Source organism: Micromys minutus (genome assembly GCF_963924665.1).
Source record: "Micromys minutus genome assembly, chromosome: 33".
Classification (NCBI taxonomy): Eukaryota; Metazoa; Chordata; class Mammalia; order Rodentia; family Muridae; genus Micromys; species Micromys minutus.
This window is the reverse complement of record NC_137968.1, coordinates 8,956,221-8,979,774: the sequence shown is the minus strand read 5'-3', so window position 1 is coordinate 8,979,774 and position 23,554 is coordinate 8,956,221. Positions and strand designations below refer to the sequence as shown.

General features: G+C 38.2%; 1 protein-coding gene across 1 annotated transcript in view; it reads left to right on the top strand.

Annotated features, from left to right (window-relative positions):
- EIF3E (eukaryotic translation initiation factor 3 subunit E) overlaps positions 1 to 20,923 on the top strand; it is a 30,033-nt gene extending 9,110 nt beyond the window's left edge. The window contains exons 5-13 of the mRNA XM_080909484.1: positions 661 to 765; positions 5,021 to 5,146; positions 5,678 to 5,802; positions 9,672 to 9,798; positions 10,434 to 10,535; positions 11,830 to 11,939; positions 19,158 to 19,260; positions 19,769 to 19,903; positions 20,761 to 20,923. Coding sequence (XP_080765610.1) covers positions 661 to 765; positions 5,021 to 5,146; positions 5,678 to 5,802; positions 9,672 to 9,798; positions 10,434 to 10,535; positions 11,830 to 11,939; positions 19,158 to 19,260; positions 19,769 to 19,903; positions 20,761 to 20,799 — 972 coding nt within the window. The 3' untranslated portion in view covers positions 20,800 to 20,923. The remainder of the gene's footprint in view (positions 1 to 660; positions 766 to 5,020; positions 5,147 to 5,677; positions 5,803 to 9,671; positions 9,799 to 10,433; positions 10,536 to 11,829; positions 11,940 to 19,157; positions 19,261 to 19,768; positions 19,904 to 20,760) is intronic.
- Positions 20,924 to 23,554: the final 2,631 nt, after the last annotated feature.

The following is a 23,554-nucleotide window of genomic DNA, read 5'->3' as shown; positions in this document are numbered from 1 at the left end:
TTAATCTACAAATTTATAAGTAAATGTTATTTATTGTTTTGCAGACATCTTTGATTTCTCTTTTGTTAGCATAGAGAATTTCACAGTGTGTGTAATCAAATTTAACTTTCAAGTCTTAGCTCCCATTTAATAATTATGTTGATGGTTTGCTGACCACATGACACTCTCTGTGGTTTGCTAAGAATATTTAGTAGTTTATTGTTTGAAGTCTTCAGTTCTTTTAGATTTCGTCAGTTTGTTTTATTTTATTTACATATTCTCAAAGTTGTAATTTTGAGGCTAATTTTCAGAGAAGAGAGGTTTACTGTCTGTGTTCTCTGTGTAAGGCCACAGAAACCTTGGGGGGACATGGGCGCAGTAGTTGACTATAGCTTAGTAGACTCACAGCACACCTCACTTCACAGTCTCAGTTTGTTTTGCAGTCCAGTTGCTATCAGCACAGTTCAGAACTCTAATAGTCTAAAGCGACAGTTCCAAGTATGTGCGCACAGGCATGCATACACAGGCATGCATACATACACAGTCAGGTGTTTTTCTCGTTGTGGCATTCTTGGTGGTAAATGAAGGGAGACCTTAAAAGAATTGACTTAGTTGCTCATCTAAAAGAGCTAAATGAATGGAATTATATAACTTAACTGTAGAAGGTTTTTCTCCCCCCAGTTTAGGCAAGAGTACTTAGATACGCTCTACAGATACGCAAAATTCCAGTATGAGTGTGGGAACTACTCTGGAGCAGCAGAGTACCTCTACTTCTTTAGGGTTTTGGTAAGTACCTGTTCGTTGTTTATTTATTCTCTTAACTCTACTTCCAGAACTTAGATTTGAGTCTGACTATTAAGTTTTACGTCATTGGCAAAGGAGAAAGGTAATTTAGGTTAATAAAAACCCAGGGGTGCTTCACAACAAAAGCCAAATAGAAAACCTTGTTAGGGCCCTCAGAACTTCCAAAGAAGGCTGTAAGATGGGACGGAATCACACAGTCATGCAGTACAAACCTGGCGACCGGAGTTTGATCCCCAGAGACCACATCAGGATGCAACTCGATAAAGTTGTGTGGCTGCCATACTTAGACTATGGCAACCTTCATCCATGCACAAAAATATTGTTAAATACAATTTAAAAACATTTATAAAGACCTTAATTTGACCTTGAAATCCAAAAATAGGAAGCTATTAGCTTATAATTTGTATGAATTTTAGTATTAGCAGAATTCCCTTAGAATGATCTTTGTGGTACTGTGAGCAGAATTCGTAACGTTATAGTTTAGAGCATGTCACCTAATCCCTTCCTTACTCCGAACAGCTGAAATCCTGCATGTTTTAAGATGTTAGGTTTTAATACTGACCTAACGTCTGTTATAATGACCATATTCCCAGTAATAGAAAGGGAAGAGAAGTGAGGTGTGGGGACGTCCCAGCAGTGTGGAGTCCTGGGTCACTGCCTAGATTTGGTGCTTTTGCAGAGCGGAGAGAAAGTTTTATGAAGCCTGATTAAAACTCAGGCCTTCGATGTAACTAACAGGTTTTCTCATTCTGCCTTCCTTTTAGATACTTGCAGTAATAGGTCTTTTCTAAAGTAATCAAAATGCTCTTATCTAGCAATTACCAAAGCCAGTGTGGTTTGTCTAGTTTCTCCTGGAAGTTAAAGTCAGATTAAGACAAGGACTTTTTGTCTTCCAATTGTAGATTTTGTTTTTTTCTGTTGCCCTTTGTCCTTTAGTTTATATGTCACAAAGAAAAACACTCGACCATGTTATCGGTGCTTTTAATGAAATCCAAGTTTCTTGTTTGGAGTAGTTGGGGCAGATGTGTTGATCATACAGGCATCCCCTACACTACATTACGCAGGGAGCTTTCGTTTTTAAAACTACCCATCATCATTCAAGGAAACAAGTGTTTTCTGCTTATTTCTAAGCTAGATTTAAAACATTTTTCTCTTTCCCTCATTGGCAATGAGTTCTTCATTTATGAATAAGCCGTGGTTTGTGTGCCAGTGCACTGAAGGTAATCATTGATGTTAAACTTGGGGTGACTTATCAGGAAATTCCATCGCTTTTACCTTGAATGTTACCAGAGATTTAGGAGAGCAAAAGTTGATTACTCTGAGAATATAAACAGCTTAGGCTAGGACTGGAAGGCCAGAAGCCTGGTATGATTACAGGGACATGAAAGGAGCCGGTTATCCATATCACTTGTTACTGCTGGGAGTGAATTTTGAGAATGAAGATTTAGTGTCATGTTAGAGTTCCAGCACAGTAAATTTATTGTTGTTGGTCAGCGACTGAACGTGCCATTTTCCTAAGACATGGAAACTCAAGGTAACTGCTGGAAATGCAGATATTGAAACTCTTCTAGTATATCCGCGCTTGAAAGCAGGTTGCTATGAAGAGCCAACTGTAATGACATGGAGTTGAGCCAGGGTAGTGCATGTGAACCTTTCGGGGGTCACAAGCCTTCCTAAGCTTGTACAAAAAGCTTTTATCCCACGACATATAGCATTTTTGTTTTATGAGTGTCATGGTTATGTAGTATGGCCTTATAGTTAGACTAAAAATTGTATCCATTGGGAATTTTAATATTTACTTTGAAAAGTTATTTATTACTCTGTCTTTAAAAACTTTCAACTCTTTGTTGTTTCATTATTCCTAAAATGTCCTGTATTGGAATTCAAGTAGTAAAATTTCTTAAAATGTATTTATTCAATAAAAAAAAATGTCTCATTTTATACCATAAAAACTTGAGCAAGGTAGAAGCTGTTTTCTACTGGCATATTGTTGTTTAGTACAAAGAAAGGAAGACTAGGTGTTAATTTTATTTTCTTGATTTAGATATGACCATTAAAGTCTTAGGTGTTAGAAAGCTTAGTAACAAAAATAAAAATCTTGGTTTTGATTTTGATGAAAATGGCATGTTTTAGTGTAGTTGTGTGTGAGTGTGTGTGTTAGTTTTTTTTCCATTTCTATATTTTTTTTCCTGGTGGTTGGTTTCTCTTTTAAATCTATGGTTAAGGAAACATAAGCTATGAAAGAGCCATTGTAACTATGGGCTGAGATTAGAATTTGACTCTCCAAATGACCTATTGTAGGCCAGTGTTTATAAATTAAAGCTGTGTGACCCTAGGTTTATTTTTTAAAGAGTTGGTGGCTTTTCAAATATGCTGAGGAGTGTTCGTTTGGTTGTAAGCCTTCTTTGCGTTTTGCTCCAAAAATGTGTTAATTAAAATGAAATCAGGAGAGTTGGTAGAAATGTTTGGACGGTTTTTGTTTTCAAAGTCACTGAGTTTATTACAGATCTGTCCTCACAAGGGGTCCCGTAGTTTCCCTCTAAAATGCCACCGTTGAGGAACTGTCGAAGGAAAAGTGATTTTAAAATACCATTTCTTATTATATTCTCTAGAGGTTTTTTTTTTTCTTCTTATCTTCGCAGTTAGAATTCAGGATGTATTACCTGTCAGTGGCATTTCAGACCATTTACCATCACTTTTCATGATCCCAGACACACCTTGAGTAACAGTGTCTTGGGCAGGTTTTGGCTCGGTGACGCCCATTGGCTGTCAGTTTACAGGGAATCTAGTTTATACAATTCCCAGGCGTGACTTAGACTTCACTGTCTCTAATTGAAATATATATTGAGTTTTAGTTAGGTAGACAAAGTTAGTATATTAAGTTTGATAGCATATTAGACTTGATGAGATTGTGTGTCGGTGGGGTGGGTGTTTACACTCAGGATTGGTGCGTCCCTGTGCAGTGCCCTCTGTCCCTCTGTGCGTTATCTCTTTGAGACAGTCTTTAGCTGTACCTGCTGTTAGACTAACACACAATCCCCACGCCCAGCACTGTAGCTATAGGCAGTTGTGCATATTTATGTATGGATCATATTGTCAGTATACTACATGGTAACAATTGGAACAAGTGGCTTCTTGCTCGTGTTTCAAACTTTAATTTATAGGTATTTCTAATATTTCTGAGAGCTTGCTCAATGTTTCTATAATATTGTGAAAATTATCCAAATGATAGTAACAATTATGTCAAAGTGCTATAAATTATTCATCTCAATGACTGCCCAATTACTGAGTTCTTAGTATGTGTTAGGTAATATTTTCTGTGTTGAAGCTTTGTACCAACTGAGAAGGGTTCTTTCATTCTCACGTGGAGGCCAACATAGCAGAGCTGAACACTTGGCCTTTATAATACACGTTAAAGGCACATTCTGTTGTGTAAATGCTTTAGTGAAAAGTGAATTTTAGAATTTCATCTTGGAGTGCAGGAATATATTCTTTCTCCTTAAATACCCTTGCTTGCTTTTGCTTAGTTCAGAATAATTTTAAATGTTCGCATTGGTGTGCTATAAGGGAATATTGTTTAGCAGTTTTTATTATTAGCTATTTACAACTTTAAATGTAATTCATCAGTAACTTCTTTTATAAACCAGTAGACCTGTATTTTACGTTTTGCTTTCTGCCATATTTTTGTATTATTTCTTTTCTTAAGTCAAGTTCTTTTAAGTGGTCCAGGCTGCCCTCAAGCTCGTGATCCTCCTGCCTCAGCTTTCCTAGTGCTGAGATAGCGATTTGTTACTGTGCCCTCTTTGAAGTAACTTTAGTATTCATTTTATCTCTTATTATATTGCAAATGAGATCCCAAGCTTTGCTTTCTTACACCTTAAATTCATTGACATTAGCTTCCTTTGACTCTAACATGATTTGTAAAGTAGCCATGGGTATGCGGAATTTGATTGCATGTGTATTATCTGAAATAGAATATGCTAAAGTCATTCTGTTTGTGAGCTTTAAAATCATGTTTTATTTTATAATAATGACCTGATAATAAAAGCCAAAGTATTTTTAAATAAATTATGTTAAGTAGTTTACTATTGTGTTTCAATAAGGCCCTGAAAGTAGCATGTTTGTGGTAGATATAATTTGGATATGGCTTTAGGTAGGCTAGATGAATGTATTGTGTATAAAATGTACCTTTCTTCTTGCTGTATAATATTGAGGCTGTAACTAATTATTCATATAGGTTCCAGCAACAGATAGAAATGCTTTAAGTTCACTGTGGGGAAAACTGGCCTCTGAGATCTTAATGCAGAACTGGGATGCAGCGATGGAAGACCTCACTCGGTTAAAAGAGACCATAGACAACAACGTGAGTTGTGTGTTTTGGGTCGATGCTCTGGAATCTCTTTGTAGCTGTTACGTTTTCTGATGTGGATGGCACTGCCTCTTCTAAGAGGGAAGAAAAGAAATACAAAACCTTACTTTGTTTTGACTCGTTTGTGGTTTTGCCTTGACTGACTCGCCTCATGGATAAGTTCCCTTCACCTTGAAGGCAGTCGCACTTTGATGGCTGTCACTGCTGTGCCACTGAAAATGGCCCTGTCCTGTCTGTGCCGCCTACTGTAGAGTTGGTGCAGAAGAGTTCCACCCTCAGTTAACCTCCCCCTCCCCCACTAATTAAGGACTGCTTGCTTCTGTCCTTGGTCTGAACACGTTGGGACGTAATCATAGCGATGTAATATTGGAAACGTCATCGATCCTGGAAGAAGCCTCTGGTCAGCCCTGATCAAGCATGGTTAGCGTAGCCTAGAATAGAGCCTCGTGTCCTTCACTTCCTAGTCTGTATTCCCATGTCTGTTTTCATACACTGACATTCTCTGTGCATTTCTCAATCCTGCAGTCTGTGAGTTCTCCACTCCAGTCTCTGCAGCAGCGCACGTGGCTCATTCACTGGTCTCTGTTCGTTTTTTTCAACCATCCAAAAGGCCGTGATAATATCATCGATCTCTTCCTTTACCAACCACAGTAAGTTAGATGACTTTTATTTTTATGTGATTGTGTGATATGTGCGTGTGTAGCTATTAGTTATTGTGGGTCCTTCAGAATTGCACTTAAAGAACCATCTCCGAACTAACAGTATAGATATCATGTAGACTCGGGGCTTAGCTTAAAGGATTAAGTCAGTTTGCGTTGTCTCATGGTCCTTGGTTACCTCGAATTCATGGGTTACACATTTGTAACCACAGGAGAGAAAAGTTTCATTGTTACTGGATATTTATAGATACTTTGTTCTCAGAATCATCCTATAAATAATACAGCAGTAACTACAATAATTAGAGATTAAGTTATACAGGAGTGTATACAAACAACATCTTATATTTTATAAGGGACTTTGTCACATAGTGACATTTGAAACCAGTCACCTGTTAATGCAGATGGGCGACTGTCAAGTGTGAGGAATAAAGACTCATGGTAAATGATGGGAAGGACAAAGGAGAGGTGGGTGGTTATGCTACTGGAGAAGTCTTTGTATTGCTTTACTGTGCCCAGCTTTTGCGTTGTCTTGGGTCAATAATGAATGGGCACCTGCTCAGTGAGTTTTGTGAACGATGCCATTCTGTTGGTCAGAAGTAATTTTATTTTTTATTTGTTTTGTAAAAAGTTCTCCCCGTGTTACTGAGGTTTTTTTATGGGTCTCAGTCTTACCTAAAATTTGATCATCTTTCTTCATATCATGGATATACTACTACACCCAGGAAATCTTTACATTTGACTTCCAGATATTAGGGTGTGTGTGTGTGTGTGTGTGATGCATACATACTCATGTTACAGTAGAGATAGCTTGTGCCTTAAAGGCACAGTGGAAATAAACTGAAGATGTGTCACACCGAGCTGGCGGTATGGCTGTACTAACGGGCATGTCTTCATCAGCAGACTATAACCACTGAATCACAATAGTCTCAACTGATTGGAGAGCAACTGGAAGAAAATTAAGAAATTTAAAATATATCGTGGTAGAATTTGCTCACTGAGATAATGGAAATGTTCCAGCAGAGTTTCTGTTTTAGTCATTTACTAGCAGGGATTTAGTTGTTTTTTTATTTCAGTAGCAGATACACAGCCAGACCAAATGAACGTGTTTGACACTAGAATGGTTGCTCAGGAGAAGGGTGATGCTTTCTGAGTTATGGCTGTCCTTAGGCTACTGTGGTCACATGCTGCATGATACTAAGATTAATTCTGCAGCCTAGTATTCAGTTGGACATTTCAAAGTGGAGCAATGCTTTCCTGTAAGATGTACGTTTCAGTAAAGTCACCTAGATGACAGCGTGGTCTGAATTAGAACTGGCGACTTTGTACACTTTCCCTTTTGTCAAAAGATAAAGCAAGAAGCAGATCTTCCTGGCTGCAGGAACTTGTGGCCTTTTAAGTCACATGGCAGTTCTAGAATGTTTCAGCCCTCACTGCACAAGTCCCATGCCTCTAAATGCATTCAACATGATTATGTGGGCGGTGGCGCTGTAATGTGTCATGTGCTGAGCAGCATCAAGTCCAGCCAGTGGGACTCTGTAAGCAGTGAAGTGCTCCCATGCGCTCATCAGCTGATGACAGTATTTACCTGAGAGTCTGTGCACAAAAATATGTTTAAGAAACTGATAATATATATATAAGAACTGGCGGTGCAACTGGTAGAGCTACAGCCTTGCATTGCATTTGTGAGGCCCTGAATTTGAGCTCTAGCATTGCAAAAACCTAAAAATGACTAAATATTAAATATTTGAAAGTCTTACTGTAGGTCAGTATTAACCAAAAAACATTTTTAAATGTATGATGAAATTTCAAATTTTTTTATCTACTAATTTTTTTCCTCCTCAAGATGGTCTCATGGAACCTAACCTGCACTTGATTAGTAGTTAGGATGACTCGAATACTTGATTTTCTGCATCCCACTCCCAAGTGCAAAAATAACCGGTGCGTGCTGTTGTGCCCAGTTGATTTGCAAACAATTTTTATAAGTACTTCTAAATTTGAACCCTGCAAGTTAATGTAGATAACGAAGAAATTATCTATTTGTCTCATAATTTGTATTTTTAAAACATAAACTTAAATACTGTATTTTAAATGTCAAATATTTTAGAAATTTGACTTCTTTATGTAAATACCTGCATGATCTTAGTTGTTAACAAAAATTTTGTCAGCTTCTGGCATGCATCCTCAGAAACATGTTATCTAAAGGGTGGGACTCACTAGGAATATAGAAACATACAGTATACAAAGTTTAGAATAAGGAAAAAGAATATAAGTTTAGCACCACGTATGATAAATTTGCAGATTTTAGATGTTTAGCGAGTTCCCTAAATGCCTACTAAAATGAACTGTTTCAAACCTGATTAAAAAAAACAGATTATTGAGTATACTATTGTTTCCCATGAATATCTCAGTTTGCTGCTTGAAATGGGGCTCAGTTTTTCTCAGAAGATACAGCTGTTACCCGGCACATTTCATTTCTCTACCCCTCCCATTGCCTCCATGAAGGTGCTCCCTGTCCCAACCTCCCTCTCCTTCCTCAGCAATCCCCTATACTGGGCAAATGAGCCTTCGCTGGATCAAAGTCCTCTCCTCCCATTGATGCCAGAGAATGCTACCCTCTGCTGCTTATGCACCTGGAGTCATGGGTCTCTCCATGGGAACTCATTGGTTGGTTTCAGTCTCGGAGCTGTGGTGGGTTGAAGTTTTATTCTTGAGAATATTGGTTTTATACCTGAAGGCATTTAAGCAAGAAGGTGGAACTAAATAGTATTAGACATTACATTCTAAAGTCTTCTAAAGAACTCAGTAGGAATCTACAGTGCAATGTGTGTGCATTGTGGGGGATGGATGTGATGCATTCTAGTCAAGGAGAGCTTGGGAGAATAAATATTAAAAGATGGCTATTTCTGCAGGAGCTGAGTTAGTGGTTTAGACCGTGTGTGTGTGTGTGTGTGTGTGTGTGTGTAAATACACATCTTTGAGAAATGTTTTTTTACAGACAGATAATTCTTTTTTAAAAAAAGATTTATTACATATAGATATACTGTAGCTGTCTTCTATACACTAGAAGAGGACATCAGATCCCATTACAGATGGTTGTGACCCACCATGTGGTTACTGGGACTTGAACTCAGGACCTCTGGAGGAGCAGTCAGTGGTCTTAACCGCTGAGCCATCTCTCCAGCCCGAGACTGATAATTCTGAACTCAGTATAGTACCTGCTGGGGAAGGGGTCAGCTAGTATATATTGTTTGTATCAGTATAAGGAAATGATCAGGAGAAATGCAGTGCGTTAGAGCCTTGTCCACTGTTAAAACAGTAGCATGATTTGGTAAGTAATTGCTAAGACCCCACTGACCTTTATCCTTTATCTGACTTAGTCCTATTGTTCATTATTGACACTGCTACTGATCCAGTCTAGGCCGTACAGTACTGCAGTAATATTCTCACCGTGCTTGTACACCAGAAGTTCACTTGATCTTTAAGTGCCCAGTTTTCTGACCATGAGAAGTACTTTGCACATACACTTTCTCATTCCTTTGTTCTAATGGGAAGTAAGTCATAGCTGTTTCTAAGACTTGGAATAATCTAAGTGTGCATCTAAAGACCTTCCAACATCTATTGAGCAATGAGTTTTCCAGCTCACTCTTAATTGGCAATAGTGATGCTCTTCCTATTGAGTTTCTCATCATCGGAATCTGCGATTTTACAGGTGGTTATTCTCTTGTAATAATTGTAATTCTTAAGTGCGTGCAGTCTTAGGCTAATTGATGCTAGATGTTTTCTTTAGTTCACACTAAACTATACATGAAAAATTGTGAGAATTTAGTGAATATTAAGTGATTGCTGTATTTTTACCTTAGGTACCTTAATGCAATTCAGACAATGTGTCCACATATTCTCCGCTATTTGACCACTGCCGTCATAACCAACAAAGATGTGCGGAAACGCCGGCAGGTGCTGAAAGATCTGGTGAAAGTCATTCAACAGGTAAAGCTAAAGCCGTAAGTCAGTACGTGTAATCTCTAGACTGGGGTCTAAGGTGAAGATCTGCAAGGTCAGAGGGAAGTCTACATGAAACTAGAAGAGAGGCAAGCCCGATCTTTTGCAAATTCACAGGCATTCTTAGGATAAATACCAAATGAGTGGTTAGTGCTTGATGTAGGCTCAAGGAGTTGTTGTCTGTTTCACGTGGTGACCTATTAAATAGACTATTATAATAACAGTTTTTAATGTGTGCAGAAGCTCCTGCTGTTTGATTTATATGGAGCTTGGGGGGGGGAGCACCAAAAAAGCCAAAAAAAAATCTGATAGACCGAAGAATGCATTTATACAGAAGTGGTTGTTACTGTAGGGTCTGTCCTCATAGCTGGAAAAGTACAGCATTGCGTACTGACTACAGGAGACTGGGTATTAGAATCGAACATTTGTGGGGTAATTCTGAGATGAGAGTTGAGGCTTTCATTTGCATATGTGACAGACTTAATGTGTTATATGAGGTAAGGGCTAGAATGGGTGCTTTGAGAAGGTGACATTGATTATTAGCTGTGATTGGGATATTTTATTGGCACTGTGTTAAACGGTGCTCAGTAAGATCTAACTGGACATTTGCCTTAATTTTGTAGGAGTCTTACACATATAAAGATCCAATTACAGAATTTGTTGAATGCCTGTATGTTAACTTTGATTTTGATGGGGCTCAGAGAAAGCTGAGAGAATGTGAGTCAGTAAGTATGAATTTTTACTAAACAGTTTACGTTCTTCAGTTTCAAGATGTGATAAAGTGTTGGATGAGGAAAAACAAACTAAATGGCGTATTATTGCTAGAATGAAGTCACCTAATTGGCATTGTCTGGTCTCCTTTGGTTAAGAAAATTAAAACATCAACTGTCGGAATTAATCGGTCTCCTTAATTCTGTTTTTCTAATGTGGTTCATATGTCCGTGCATATCACAACTCTGGTCCCTTATTTATAGATGGAGTTATTTGTAGAATTTTTCAAAAGATTAAATTTAACATTTCCTATAAACTAGGCAGTTTCTTACAGTTGTGAATTTATACCTATTTTTTCCTGTTGTTTAGTTGAGGTTAAAGTTTTTTCAGAGCAAGTCTGGAACTCTATGTAAGCCAAACTGTCAGTGGATTTGCAGAGATACAGCCACCAGCTCTCCCTCCACGGTGCTGGTGTTGAAGGCCTGCACCATCATGCTCCGATGCTGGGGCTTTGGTTTTGTTTATTTGATAAAGAAGGGGTTTTTTTGTTTTGTTTATTGTTTTTTAGTGCATGTGTGCACACATGTGGAAGTCAGGAAAACTGTGGAATCTTTGTTGTTTTCCTGTTCCGTGGGTTCCAAAGGTTGATTCTGGTGTTAGGCTTGCATGCGTTAGCTTCACGCAGGGAGCCATCTCTGGCCTCCCCACATTATTTGTTTACTCACTCATATTCGCAGCATTTGAGGTTAGGTGAGGGGTGCACGGTTTGCTGTTTCTCTCAAGGCAGCCCTAGGCTCATATTCTTTGTTCATTAGTTTCCTGATGGCTGGGGTTATAGGTGTGCAATCCATCCTCAGCTTTTGTCTCAATCAAATTAGGGAACAGAATTCTCAAGTAACTAAGATCTTGTTTCTCTAAAGGAAAAATGTAAATATTCATTGTGATAGGTTTTAAATGTTAGTCAAAATGGAAAACTGAAATCTTGCTTGCTTGTTAGTTTGTGTCATGATAACCATGTGAACATTGCACATTTCTTACACATTCCTGTTGAAATGGTCTTTCGTAACTATTATGTATCTGAAACAGGAGCTATTCATTGCGGTGTCTCCTGTTTTGTTGTAGGAAGTTCATTGCCTTAGTTTAGTCTTTAGTTTTAAGTAGGATTTGGACATGAGCAACATTCTAAGAAGTGCTATGCTGTAGGGTTTTTTTAGATACTGAATAAAGCAATGAAGTAGACAAAGTGAGTCATGTCTTTAAGAGCAGTTGTCAGCATGATTGATTTTTAAATATATTTTATGTATCTAGGTGCTTGTGAATGACTTCTTCCTCGTAGCGTGTCTTGAAGACTTCATCGAGAATGCCCGTCTCTTCATATTTGAGACTTTCTGTCGTATCCACCAGTGCATCAGCATTAAGTAAGAGCACATGAGTTGCATATATATTTTCTACCTTTAATCTCTGGAAATTGCTGTTTATTATAATGTTATTTATGTGTAATGAGATTGCAGTTAATTCCATTTTTATTTCTCTTTTCTTTTAAAAGAAAAATATTGTTAATAATTTATGAACATTTTAACATGCTTGAATTTTGAGAAATGTTTAGTCTTTGAGTGGCAGAATATATTGTTCTGGAAGTGACCAGTTGAAGAGTCTTCAGTTACCTTGTTTTAGACTTAACCGTGTTGTCCCAGTAGGAAGGGATAGGTAAGATGGCTTTCAACAGTGGGTCGAGTGACTTAGCCCTTAGCAAATTGGAAATGTTGTTGAAAGGCCACTACATTTGGTAATAATTTCTGTTAACTAAGTTTGTTTATTAAATTATATATTTAAATTCTCATATAGTAAGCTTCTGTGCCATCCTAAAATGTTGAAACATGGAAAGCTTGTGGTGAATTTTAGTTGAAAGTTTCTCTGTAGTGTGAGAAAATAATTAGGAAAATTGTGAAATGCACATGAGCTATTAGAAACTAATTTCATGTATTAGGGTTTCAAAAATTATTAGTGTCTTTTGGCCTCAGATGAAGTCAAATATAAAACATAAAAACTTGGTACTTTTAATCTTTGCCTCAAAGGAATTGTATGTAGACCACATTCTGTTTCTTAATGCCGTTTGGTTTTAGTAGGAGACCATCCACACTTACCTAACTTTAGAGAATTGTCCTTGAAATGGCTGTCGTTAGCAGTGCAGTGTGATCGCTGGGCTTTTCCCATGGGGATTAGGACTTTGCTGTAGTTTGCAGGCCTTCTTTTAAAACTTGATTGTCTTCACATCATGTGTGAGACTGGTGCTCAGTGGTACCTGGTCTTGATTGAACTTTGTTTTTCAGATTTGTGTTTTCTGTGAGAGAGGAATGTGGAATAGTGTGGTTTTTGTCCATTTCCTCATAGGCTATGGTTGCTTGTGTGTTTGGGGTGATGTGTTCTGTTTACCTGTGTGTGTCAGACACAGGAGAACTTTCGTAGTTGCTCCTGTGTTTGAAAGCAAATTTAATCTTTGTAAGTAAGTAAATGTATTCTGCACATGTTAAGTCACAAGGCTTCTTTTCATTTTCCTTCTGAGGCACCATGGGAAGGAGTCAGCTAATTCTAGCTCTACCTGTATCAATGGGTACTTGGGTTCATTACTGTGTTTCCTGTGTTTGTCAGTAAAATAAATATTTATCGTGTCTGCTAACGGTGATAGACTAGAATACCTCTTTGAATGTTGATGGTTTTATCTGTGTTTAGTTGGCTTGCCTTTTGGTACTGCCGGGATCCATACCAGGACCGCCTGATACTTAATGCTAGGCAAGCACCTAAGCACTGGCCTATGTACAAAGCCCCCAGTTACTGTAGGTATGTTTACCTTTTCTTGGATCGCTTCTGTTTTCTGATAAGCTGTCTCTAAAGCGTCTTAAAGTAAATTTCTAGAGGGATTCCAAAGCCGTATGTTCTCCTAGTTCTTTAGTTGTATTTACTTGAGGTTGATCAGACTTTTCTTTGTCTGCCTTTAAAGATTAAACGTACCTTGTTTCCTTTAAGGAACGGTTTTCTTTACAAAACAGTAAGTGACATGATGAAGCACATTCAGGCTGTGTGGGGGCTGTTCTCAAGGACTCTTAGAAAAACTCCAATCCAGTGCTGCACACCTATAGAAATTTCTATTGTAAAATTTCCTCTTCTCAGTACAATAAGTCTAGGAAAACATAGAACTTTGGTGGTATCTTCATTGTTTAACCTGGGGCACTGGGAACATGAATTTCAAGATCCAGAACCACAGCTTTCAAATGCGTGCGTGTGTGCTGGCCCGAGTGAACAGTGTGACAACTGTCACATGCAGTCTTAATGTAAAGTTTTCTATGCATGCAGTTAGATTAATCTGGCCTTTTCAGGCTGTTTATCTTAATTTTTTCTGACTTTGGAGTCTACTGACTCCATGCACTCTGTTGTTACTTAGCTGGAAAACTTAAGATTTGGTGTCATCCTGGATTACCAGATGTAGGCTGATAATCCTCTCGTGAATTGTAGTGTTCCTCACTGGGAACTGTTCTGTTGGGAACAGTTTACATTTTTAGACAGAGTCTTTGTATAAATCGATCATTTAGAATATCAGTTGAGCTGAAGAGTAAATGTGAGTGAAATCTTTGTCACCTGGTAACTGTATCACAGAATTCCTAATTTCCTTTGACACACACACTTGTGATGTGGACACGCAGTTGTGTATGTAACAGGGCTGCTATGCAGTACCTTGAGGATTGGTTATTCCAAAGCACGGCCAGAACTGAAAGAAATTGCATCCGAACACTTAGTTTTTTTATCCGTGTAAGTTATATCTCTTCAGAGGAATGAAGTGATGGACCAGTAACATTCTGTCTTTAGCATAGTGAATATAGAAAGCTTTTCCGCGTGTTTCATCTGATTTTCCAGGTTAGAATAATAGCAACTGAAAGTAATAATGAGGTATTTATAGTAAGGTTTGCAACTGCAGCAGATCTCCTAATGCAGACTCCAGGGGTTTATAATCCACTTAAATGAACAACAGAACTAACCTCTGTCTTTAGACAGTGCACGGGGAGAAAAGCACTTATTCTCTGATCTAGTTTTCAGACCCTGCTGTATATTGAAGTCATCATGAGAAGTTATATAGCAACTTAAATAGAATCGATTTTTCTGGCTGCAGTGAACCAAACGTTTTGAATCAAAACAGAACCAGCAATACAGCTTTTCAAAGAAGTATGCCAATGTTAGCCAGACACTGAGGATCAAGTCGTGATTGTTCTCAGAGGAAATAAAATGTGGAAGAAGAAGCAGATACTAAGCAGACAAATTTAAAAGTTATCACTGAAGTCTTAGTTTTACTTTTCTTTTGCTGTGAAGAGACACTGTGGTGAAGACAGTTTAGAAAAGGCAGCATTTGATTGGGGACTTGCTTGCATACAGTTCCTGATGGGGAGCCAGGGCAGTAGGCAGACAGGCACAGTGAGGCTTCCGAAGTAGCTGAGAGTCTCACCCAAGGGCATGAGGCTTGGAGAGCTACACGGTGCCTGGTGCTGTGCTCTTCCAAACCTCAGTGCCCACCCCTAGTGACACACCTCCCTATCCTTTCTGCCATTCATGTATATGCTGTGGTGCCCATTCTCATTTAAACTACCTCCGTAGATACTTTGAAGAACAATATGGAGTGATAGGAAAAATAGCACGAATATAAATTGTATGCCCGAAAGCCTATGGAAGTTTTAGTCAATCCTAAGTTCTTTGTACCCGAAACTAGACTTTCTATAAATGTTTAGTGTGCCACGTTGTCTTGTTAGGTTCTAGTCCGTTCTGGCCTGGTTTGATCTCTAATTAGTGTGTTTATATTCTAATTTCTTCCTTTTTTCTTTTGTGGGTTGGGAAGATGTATGTGTCTCTAACCTCTTTTTCCTTCAAAAGGATATATTTCAGTTGCTGAATACAGTATCTTTATAAAGCCCATTGTTTTATTAAACAACTTTATATTTGTGATTCAAAACATTCACTATTAATATGCTATCTAACAAATTATGCAACATCTATCAGAAAAGATTGTGGGATCTAAGTTAGTGTAGCTTACTAGTTTATTACATATGTGTGTCTGACATTTAAAGGCTGTTGCAAAATAATTCTTGGACTACTTTTCAACAGGAGATAAAACAAATTGGAAATAAAATTTTAATGCATATGATAATCATGTTGGATTATGCACTAATATGATTTCTCTGGGGGATTAATTTGGTTCTTTCCAACTATTCATGCACTTTTAGCATTACAAGTCAGTCTGCTTTGTTTATTAAGTAAAATTAGACCTTAGCATTTTCCTTCAAGTTATTACCACATTAGAACTTATATTTAAGAGTTTACAGATATACAGGCGGCAGTCTTCTGTAAAAACCTGACCATATTCCCATATCGTAACCCTTAGTAACATTTGAAATAAATTTCATTTGTCAACTAAAATTTGGAAAAACAAGTTATAAGATAGTTATTAATATCATATGTGAAATCCTGGACTCCAAATATGTGCTAAAATGGACATATAGTGACTGGGGGGGTTCCGCGGAGAGAAAGACTACCCTCAAGAGCTAGTATTGATTACTTGATAGATAATCAATGTGGAATCAATAAAACACTACTTAAGTCCCTACATCAAACTTTCTATCTTAAGGCTTGTAAGTGGGGTCACCAGTATTGATCAGTTCAAAGAAACAGCAACAAAAAATGTCTTGTTTGTGCTGGAACCGTGAACAGCCTTACTTAAAGCCACTGGATTGAGGTAGAGTGTTTGTCTTTGATGTTGAGGATTCTTTGCTTAGTTTTTACATTTTTGTATCTGTAGAACAGGTAAACTACTCAACTTAAAAATTAATGAAGCAATTTCAGAGAAAATATTAAAGTCCTTTTGAGATGTTTCCAGACACAGGATTTTTACAACTGTCTGAATCTATAATTTGTTTCTGTTTACAGTAGAACTAGCTTGGATCTTTTTTCCTCAGACATTCCTTTCTTTGATTCATTTTACAGCATTTTCTTGGGTGCCCTAAGCCACCTTTATTTTTTATCAATACATATATTTTATTTGTTTGATTTTGTTTTTTAAAATCTTTAGTAGTTTGTATGAATTTATTAGTATAGATATTCTTCTAAAATATTTTTACATTGATTATTCTCCTCAGGAGTGACTGAGCTAGAGTGCATGTGTTTCTGAGTGTGCATAAGGTACAAGACTTTCTGAATCAGCTTTCCTTCCACTGTGGCTTCAGGGGTTGAACTCTCTTTGTTAGGTTTGGCAGCAAGAACCCTTACACGCTGAGCCATTTTGCCAGCCAGTATTTACGTTCTTTAATTTTGTTCTTAAGGTGACTGGTAGCTTGGATAACCCAGGGTGCCATCAGGTATTGTGCTGAAGCTCTTAGAATGTATTTCAAGTTTACTGTGGCTCCGTTTATTAAGAAAGGGTCAAGGAACATAGTGTGACTTAGAGCCCAGCCCACAGATGCAGTGCCACATCGCGAGCCGTGTTAGAATACGCATTTAAAGAGAAGCAGGGTATCGACTCTAGTTAGAGTTAAGTGTGTGGAGTGTAGTTTTCTTTTAAAATCTGAAATCAGGTGTTTGCTTATGACGACATAAGGTTAGCGTCGTTAACGCTGTGGGGTTTCCCGGGCCTTCTAGTGATAATGGTGGAGGGGGAAGGGAAGGAGATGGTGGTGGTTGATACATTCAGGGATTATGTGATGCCTGCCCCCTAAATCCTTGCCCTCCTGAGAGTTGATTTTTGCCATAAGCATCAAAGCCAGTTCGTGTGTCACTGGAGGTGACAGTGAAGGAAGAGAGTGGATTTGCTGTGGCTGTTATGTGCTGCTCTTGAGGGAGGGCAGTGGGAAGCTAAAATGGAGGAAGCCGTAACTGGATAGGTAAGTTTGAGTGTTTCTGCTTTTTGTATATATGTAAAACAGACAGAGAAGGGCTCAAGATACAGATTATTTGGGTAATAACTGGAAAATAGTAATGGAGCCGGAATCAGTTTCTGGCTTGAATAGGAAGGGATCCGACAATAACTATTGGTTGCCTTCTTTGTGACATACATGACACTGTTTCTGTATGCTGAAAGCCGTTCATGGTGAGAAGGATTGGCAAGGGACTTTTGGTGAGAAGCTGTGGTTTAAAAAGCAGCGGAAGGACTTGATAACCTTGGATTTGCTTCTTGAGATACTTGTTTGCTTAGCGCAAAGGAGGTGAAATTTGCATTTCAGGAAACATTCTAGTAGAAAATAGAGGGGATTAACTGAAGTTACCAGAAAGACTACTTGCAGGATTTTCCCCATTTTGAAAACAGTGCCTTTTAACTGGGGGTTGGGGGAGGTCTCTAGTTTAGGTCTCTAATCCCAAAGACTCAGGGTAGGGCTGGAATATTGCAAGGCCCTCTCTGACCTAAAGACCAAGCAATGGCAATTTAATTGTTTCAGAAAGTACCAAACAGGTCGGGAATGTAGCGCTGTCTTCAAGTTTTACTGCAGTGAACAGATACCATGACCTTATAAGGACAACACGGTATCCTTTAATTGGGGCTGACCTACAGGTTCAGAGCTTCAGTTCATTATCTTCAAGGCTGGAGCGCGGTAGCTTGCAGGTAGGGGTGATACAGGAGGAACTGGGAGTCTTCATCTGAAGGCTAGAAGACTGGCTTCCAGGCAGCTGGAGTGACACACACTTCCTCTGACAAGACTGTACCTGCTCTTAGTGCCACTCCCTGAGCCAAGAGTAGTCAAACCACCACGGCTCATTTTCAGTCCTGTCGTAAACTATTTTACTGATAGACCTAACAATTTTTACATTTTACACGAACTTTTCTCTTTAAACGTGAGAGAGGGGATGGTAGAGTAAGGTATTTTTGACTAGTTAAATTGGCTACAGTCGGGTGGAAACCTTGTCACTACTTAGTCGCTCATACAGCTACTGATGAGCTAAGTACATTTGAAGGTGGCATTCTCTCTGTCGCATTCCAAGGAGCTGTTTTGTTGAGTGTGGTGGGTTGATAAGCACAGCCGACTTCCAGTCTTGTTAAATACTCAGATTCCCTAAGAGAAAGATTGAACAGTGCAGAATGATTCGGGTGAAGATAGGGGCATCTAATAACAGTGTGCGCACTAATGCGTTCAACCTTTGTGTGTTCCTCTTATCGTGTGCATAAGTACCTTGGTCAGTTGGCTGACTGACAAGTAGCTGCTCAAGTTCAAGCCCTTTATTTACAACCTCACTGTAAGTTGGGAAACTAAAGGATGCAGATCCATCGTCAAAGACATTTGAGCATGTCTCCATGCTGTTCCGCTGCTACTGACCTCCATAAATAGCAGCCTTAACTCTACATAATAGTGAGTGGACTTTGTCAGTGTCATAAAACCCTTCTTCCTTTGGAGCACTCAAGATCATGTTTTCAAAACCACAAGTTTTATAAATGCAGAATACAGTATTTTTTTTTGTCAGGGTTCTTTATAATTCAGGCAGGCATAAACAGGAATGGTATATACTGTTAAGGGTCATGTATATAAGAACACATGACCCAGAAGTTTTGGAAGTCTGTACAAAGTATGAGTCATACTATATACAAAGAACTAAGCTTTCATGTCTCTCATTAGTATGTTAGCAGATAAACTGAACATGACTCCAGAAGAAGCTGAAAGATGGATTGTGAATTTGATTAGGAATGCGAGGTTGGATGCCAAGATTGATTCTAAACTAGTAAGTATTACATGAGGTATAGTACATGCTGTTTAATAGTTGCTGACTATTTTTTATAATTCAAGAGACTTTTTAATTAGAGATTTTATTCTCTAAACCACGTGTTTTGCTACAGGATCTCACTGAGGCTCTGGCTACCTTGGAACTCACTGTACTCGAGTATTCTGGCCAGTTGCCTCCTGTGCTGGCTTTATGGGCTTGTACAGCACAGTGCTCGCCTTCAGTCTTCCTTAGGCTGTCATCTCCCCTTTGGGCGCTTTGAGCAAATTAAGAAAATACTGTCTCAAACTGGAAAAGTAAAACCAGGATGTGACTGTAGCTAACAAGTTGCTTTTCTGTGTCAGGGCCCGTTCCTGAATCCGTAAAAAATATATGGATGACAGTTGTTTGACTATTGGTGGATAAATATTATCTCAGTAGTGTATAGGTGTGCAACAGTTGTGCTCATGATTTCCTGACACACTCCAACCACTGACTTTACTAGAATAATCTGTCCCTTTGATTTCAGGGCCATGTGGTAATGGGCAACAACGCAGTCTCGCCCTACCAGCAAGTGATTGAAAAGACTAAAAGTCTTTCCTTTAGAAGCCAAATGTTGGCCATGAATATCGAAAAGAAACTTAATCAGAACAGTAGATCAGAGGTAAGAACCCAACATTTTCTGTCTGGGATTTAGCAATAATGTAACTACTATTACATGAACTTTGGGAACGTAATCATTATTAGTTAGCATTACTTTTATATTTGTTTAAGCATACAAACACAGTGTTCAAAAAATTTCTAAACTGAAACTAAGTTTGTTTTAGATATGTTCACTACTCAAGGAAACAAAAAAGTTATTACTAATTATAACTGGGTTCATTCCTTTTACCCTTTTGTGACTATTAACTCGCGTCCTCAGGGCTCTGAACACATCGTTTTGATTCTGATGATAACTTCTGTGTGCTTGAAATGTGTGTTCTCATTCTAAATCTAAAGAATTGCTTGTATAAAAAGTACTGCTTTTCCTGTTAATCATACATCTGACGTTCATAACTCTCCAAAAATATGCCCTTCCCTTGTAGTAGAGGTCTCTCATTTTTGATGTTCAAACAACTTGAGTAACTTTGTAACTTAGACGTGACCTTGTAACGTCTTTAATTCTCTGTAGACACTGAGTGCATATAAGGGTTAGAAAATAGTTAGCAACTGGAATATTGAAGGACTCTGTTGAATTAAGGTTTGAAAAATAGGTTAAATTAGGTGGAATTCGAATTACATTTTCCAGTCAAGTCTGGTAGAACTGAGCTTTGAAAGTATTTCATGTGGTAGTTTTTTCTTGTTTGCTTTTTTTCTATATATTCAGAATAAATTTATTGATTATCTTTCCCGTGTTTATTGATTATTGTTATAGTTTATGACTCTCCAAAAGCTATAAATGATAAGGTGCTTGTACCACGTCCTTTTCTGTTAGTGTTCTCAGATTTCATTCCATCTGATTTCTCTCTGCATGTGTTTTAGGCTCCCAACTGGGCAACCCAAGATTCTGGCTTCTATTAAAGGATTATAAAGAAAGGAAACCGAAGGAATCAGTGGAGAACACAGTAGCCATTATGTATAAAGGATGACATACATTTTTAGAAGCAATTAACATGTTTGCTACAAATTTTAGACAACTTGAATAAAATTGGTTATGATTCATTTTTATCTTGCTTGAATTTCTTTGTGTGCAAGTGTGTTTTATTAACTTTATTTTAAAACAATCATATATACCCAGGAAGTTGCTTAAATAGTATAGAGAGATCCGTATATAAACCCTATTTCCTTGGTACTGTCGAACATTACAAACCAGGCTCTTAATGTTGGCACAGTATATATAAATGATTCTTTTAAATATGTATAGATTTGTCTAACACATGGTTGAGGCACAGAACTATCATTAGCTCACAGGTGTGGACATAATGTAATCTCAGCGGTTCCCACACCTGTCAACTTCTGATCTGGTCCTCATCTCTGAGAAATTTATCCAAACTGGAACTTGAATATCATGTTGACAGGTTTTATATCTACAGTTGTACAGAACAAAAACATTCAGACAAAAGTAGATCTATATTGAATTTAACATAATGAACGAAATGTGATATAGGTGAGTAGTATATTTCTTTTATTACTAAGTATTTCTAATTTATTTATAAGGAGTATTTGAGCTACAAAATTATCAGTATGGAGAAAGCTCCAGAAAGTGACCCTTTATCAAAAGTTCTTATCAGCAACAAAGTTGTGGTTGATTATAAAGTAGAATAGCGTATACTGCTTAGATGTCAAGTTTCAATCAATAGCTTCACCATAGCCCATTAATAGCAAATACTGTCTCACATTTACTCAGTCTTGCAATTAAGGAGCTTATCAGATGTGTTCTAAGATGATTAGCAAAAGTTCAGGGAAAGGATGTTACTATGAAAAGTCTCTCTGTGCTGGGTTCAAAACCCTCAGGGAAAGAAAGCTAACATTTGAACACCTTAGGCAAGCCTAGAAATATGGAAATGCCTGTATTGATTATATATTGGTGACAAACCATTATATATCGGTCGGTGTAGTATATGTATTTAAAGGTGTAGAGCAGAAAACAACTATCAGTTCTGTCAGGTTGTGTCTTATATCTGTGGTTCTCAACCTGTGGGTTGCCACCCTTTTGGGGGGGCTGAAGGACTTTTGCACAGGGGTCATTAAAATTCACACCAGTAGCAAAATGACAGTTATAGAGGGTCACCATATCATGAGGAGTTGCATGAAAGGGTCACAGCATTAGGAAGACTGAGAGCCACTCCCATATTCTTTCCATTTCTGTTTGCTGAAGGTTAACTAACCTCTTGTCTTTATCCGGACCCTGGTCAGGGACAGATGTTTCAAGTGAACACAAAGAGCGTTCCGTGTTCATTTCCATAGTGGGTTCTGGCAGCTAGTATACATGGTTTTCTTGAAACATGTGCCACTATTAGTATCACTTGGAAAACATAACTAATGCTCATTTTTGCACATTAATAGCATCTGTCCATTATTAAAATAGATTCTTGGCACACAAGATATAACTTTGTATAAAAGTTCCTTGTCTGTAGATATCAACTTAAACAGAAAGTCTTCCAATAAGATAGCAGGTCAGAATAAATGTTGCTTTTCATGTTGGTACCCTGCTCTTTGTTCTGCACTACATGCAGTTGCAGCTTTTTTGCAGACACATTACGGACCCACATAGTCATAACCTGATTATTTTCTTGTGTATTCACATTTTCTACTTATTAAAAAGTATGAACTATACAAATGTATGTATAATGTGTATCGATGTGTGTATAAATGCATACACAGGACACCTGTTCAGAGAAACCAACATCTAATAACCACTTTCAGCTCTTTTGCTTTAAGATATAAAAGTCTTAGTCCCTAAAGAGTTACTTTTTCCTCACACCTGAAAAGTAAGCACTGACGGCCATGGCACGTAAATGATTTGTTTATAGCTGTGATTGTATCTGGAGTGTTTCAGTAATTGAGTCTGGTTCTTACTGCTTCCAGTCTTGAGTTGAAACTATACTTGCTGTTTTGTAGCTTGCTTAATTCGGCAGATGAATGCATTCAGCTTTAGTTCATAGCTCCTCACTGCTTTTGGTGTTGTTTCCTCAGATTCCATCTTGTAGGAAGGCAGACAACTCATAACAGCTTTAGGGAAGTTCCTGAAACTGAGGAGATTCACTAGGCCCCTCTCTCCAGCATTAGCAGTAGACTGAGAGTCCCCTTCAAACAGAAGGAAACTGAACTGAACTGCAGAGAGGTCTGTGAGACCAGACCAGCTACAGGTTTAGAACAACCAAGCCACCTGAATGGATGTTCCAAGCTGATGAGCTGTCATCAACTCTAGGGTGGGCTTTGGTGATGCAGATGTCTTTGAGTTGTTTCTGCTTCTTTAAGTAACCACTCGCCCTCATTCCTGTAAGTAACCATAAAAACTCATTGGCTCGCCCAGTGAACTTTGATGGCATCCATGCTTTGGTTTGTCTTGCGATCCCAACAACTTCCAACTTATTTGGAGTTTCTTTTTATTTTTTTAAACAAAGTTTGAATATTGTGTGTATTGTGATTATTGCTATGGAGGTGATGATCCTTTGATAACATCTCCTTTGGCCTTCTCTCTCTTACCTCTTGCCTTTGAGCTGTTCTTTCCCTTGCACTATCTGAGCAGCCCAGTCCCTGTTCTTAAAATGCTTATCCTGGAACGTTAGGCATGCATATGTTAACTTGTAACTTAAAATTTTCTGCCCTGTCC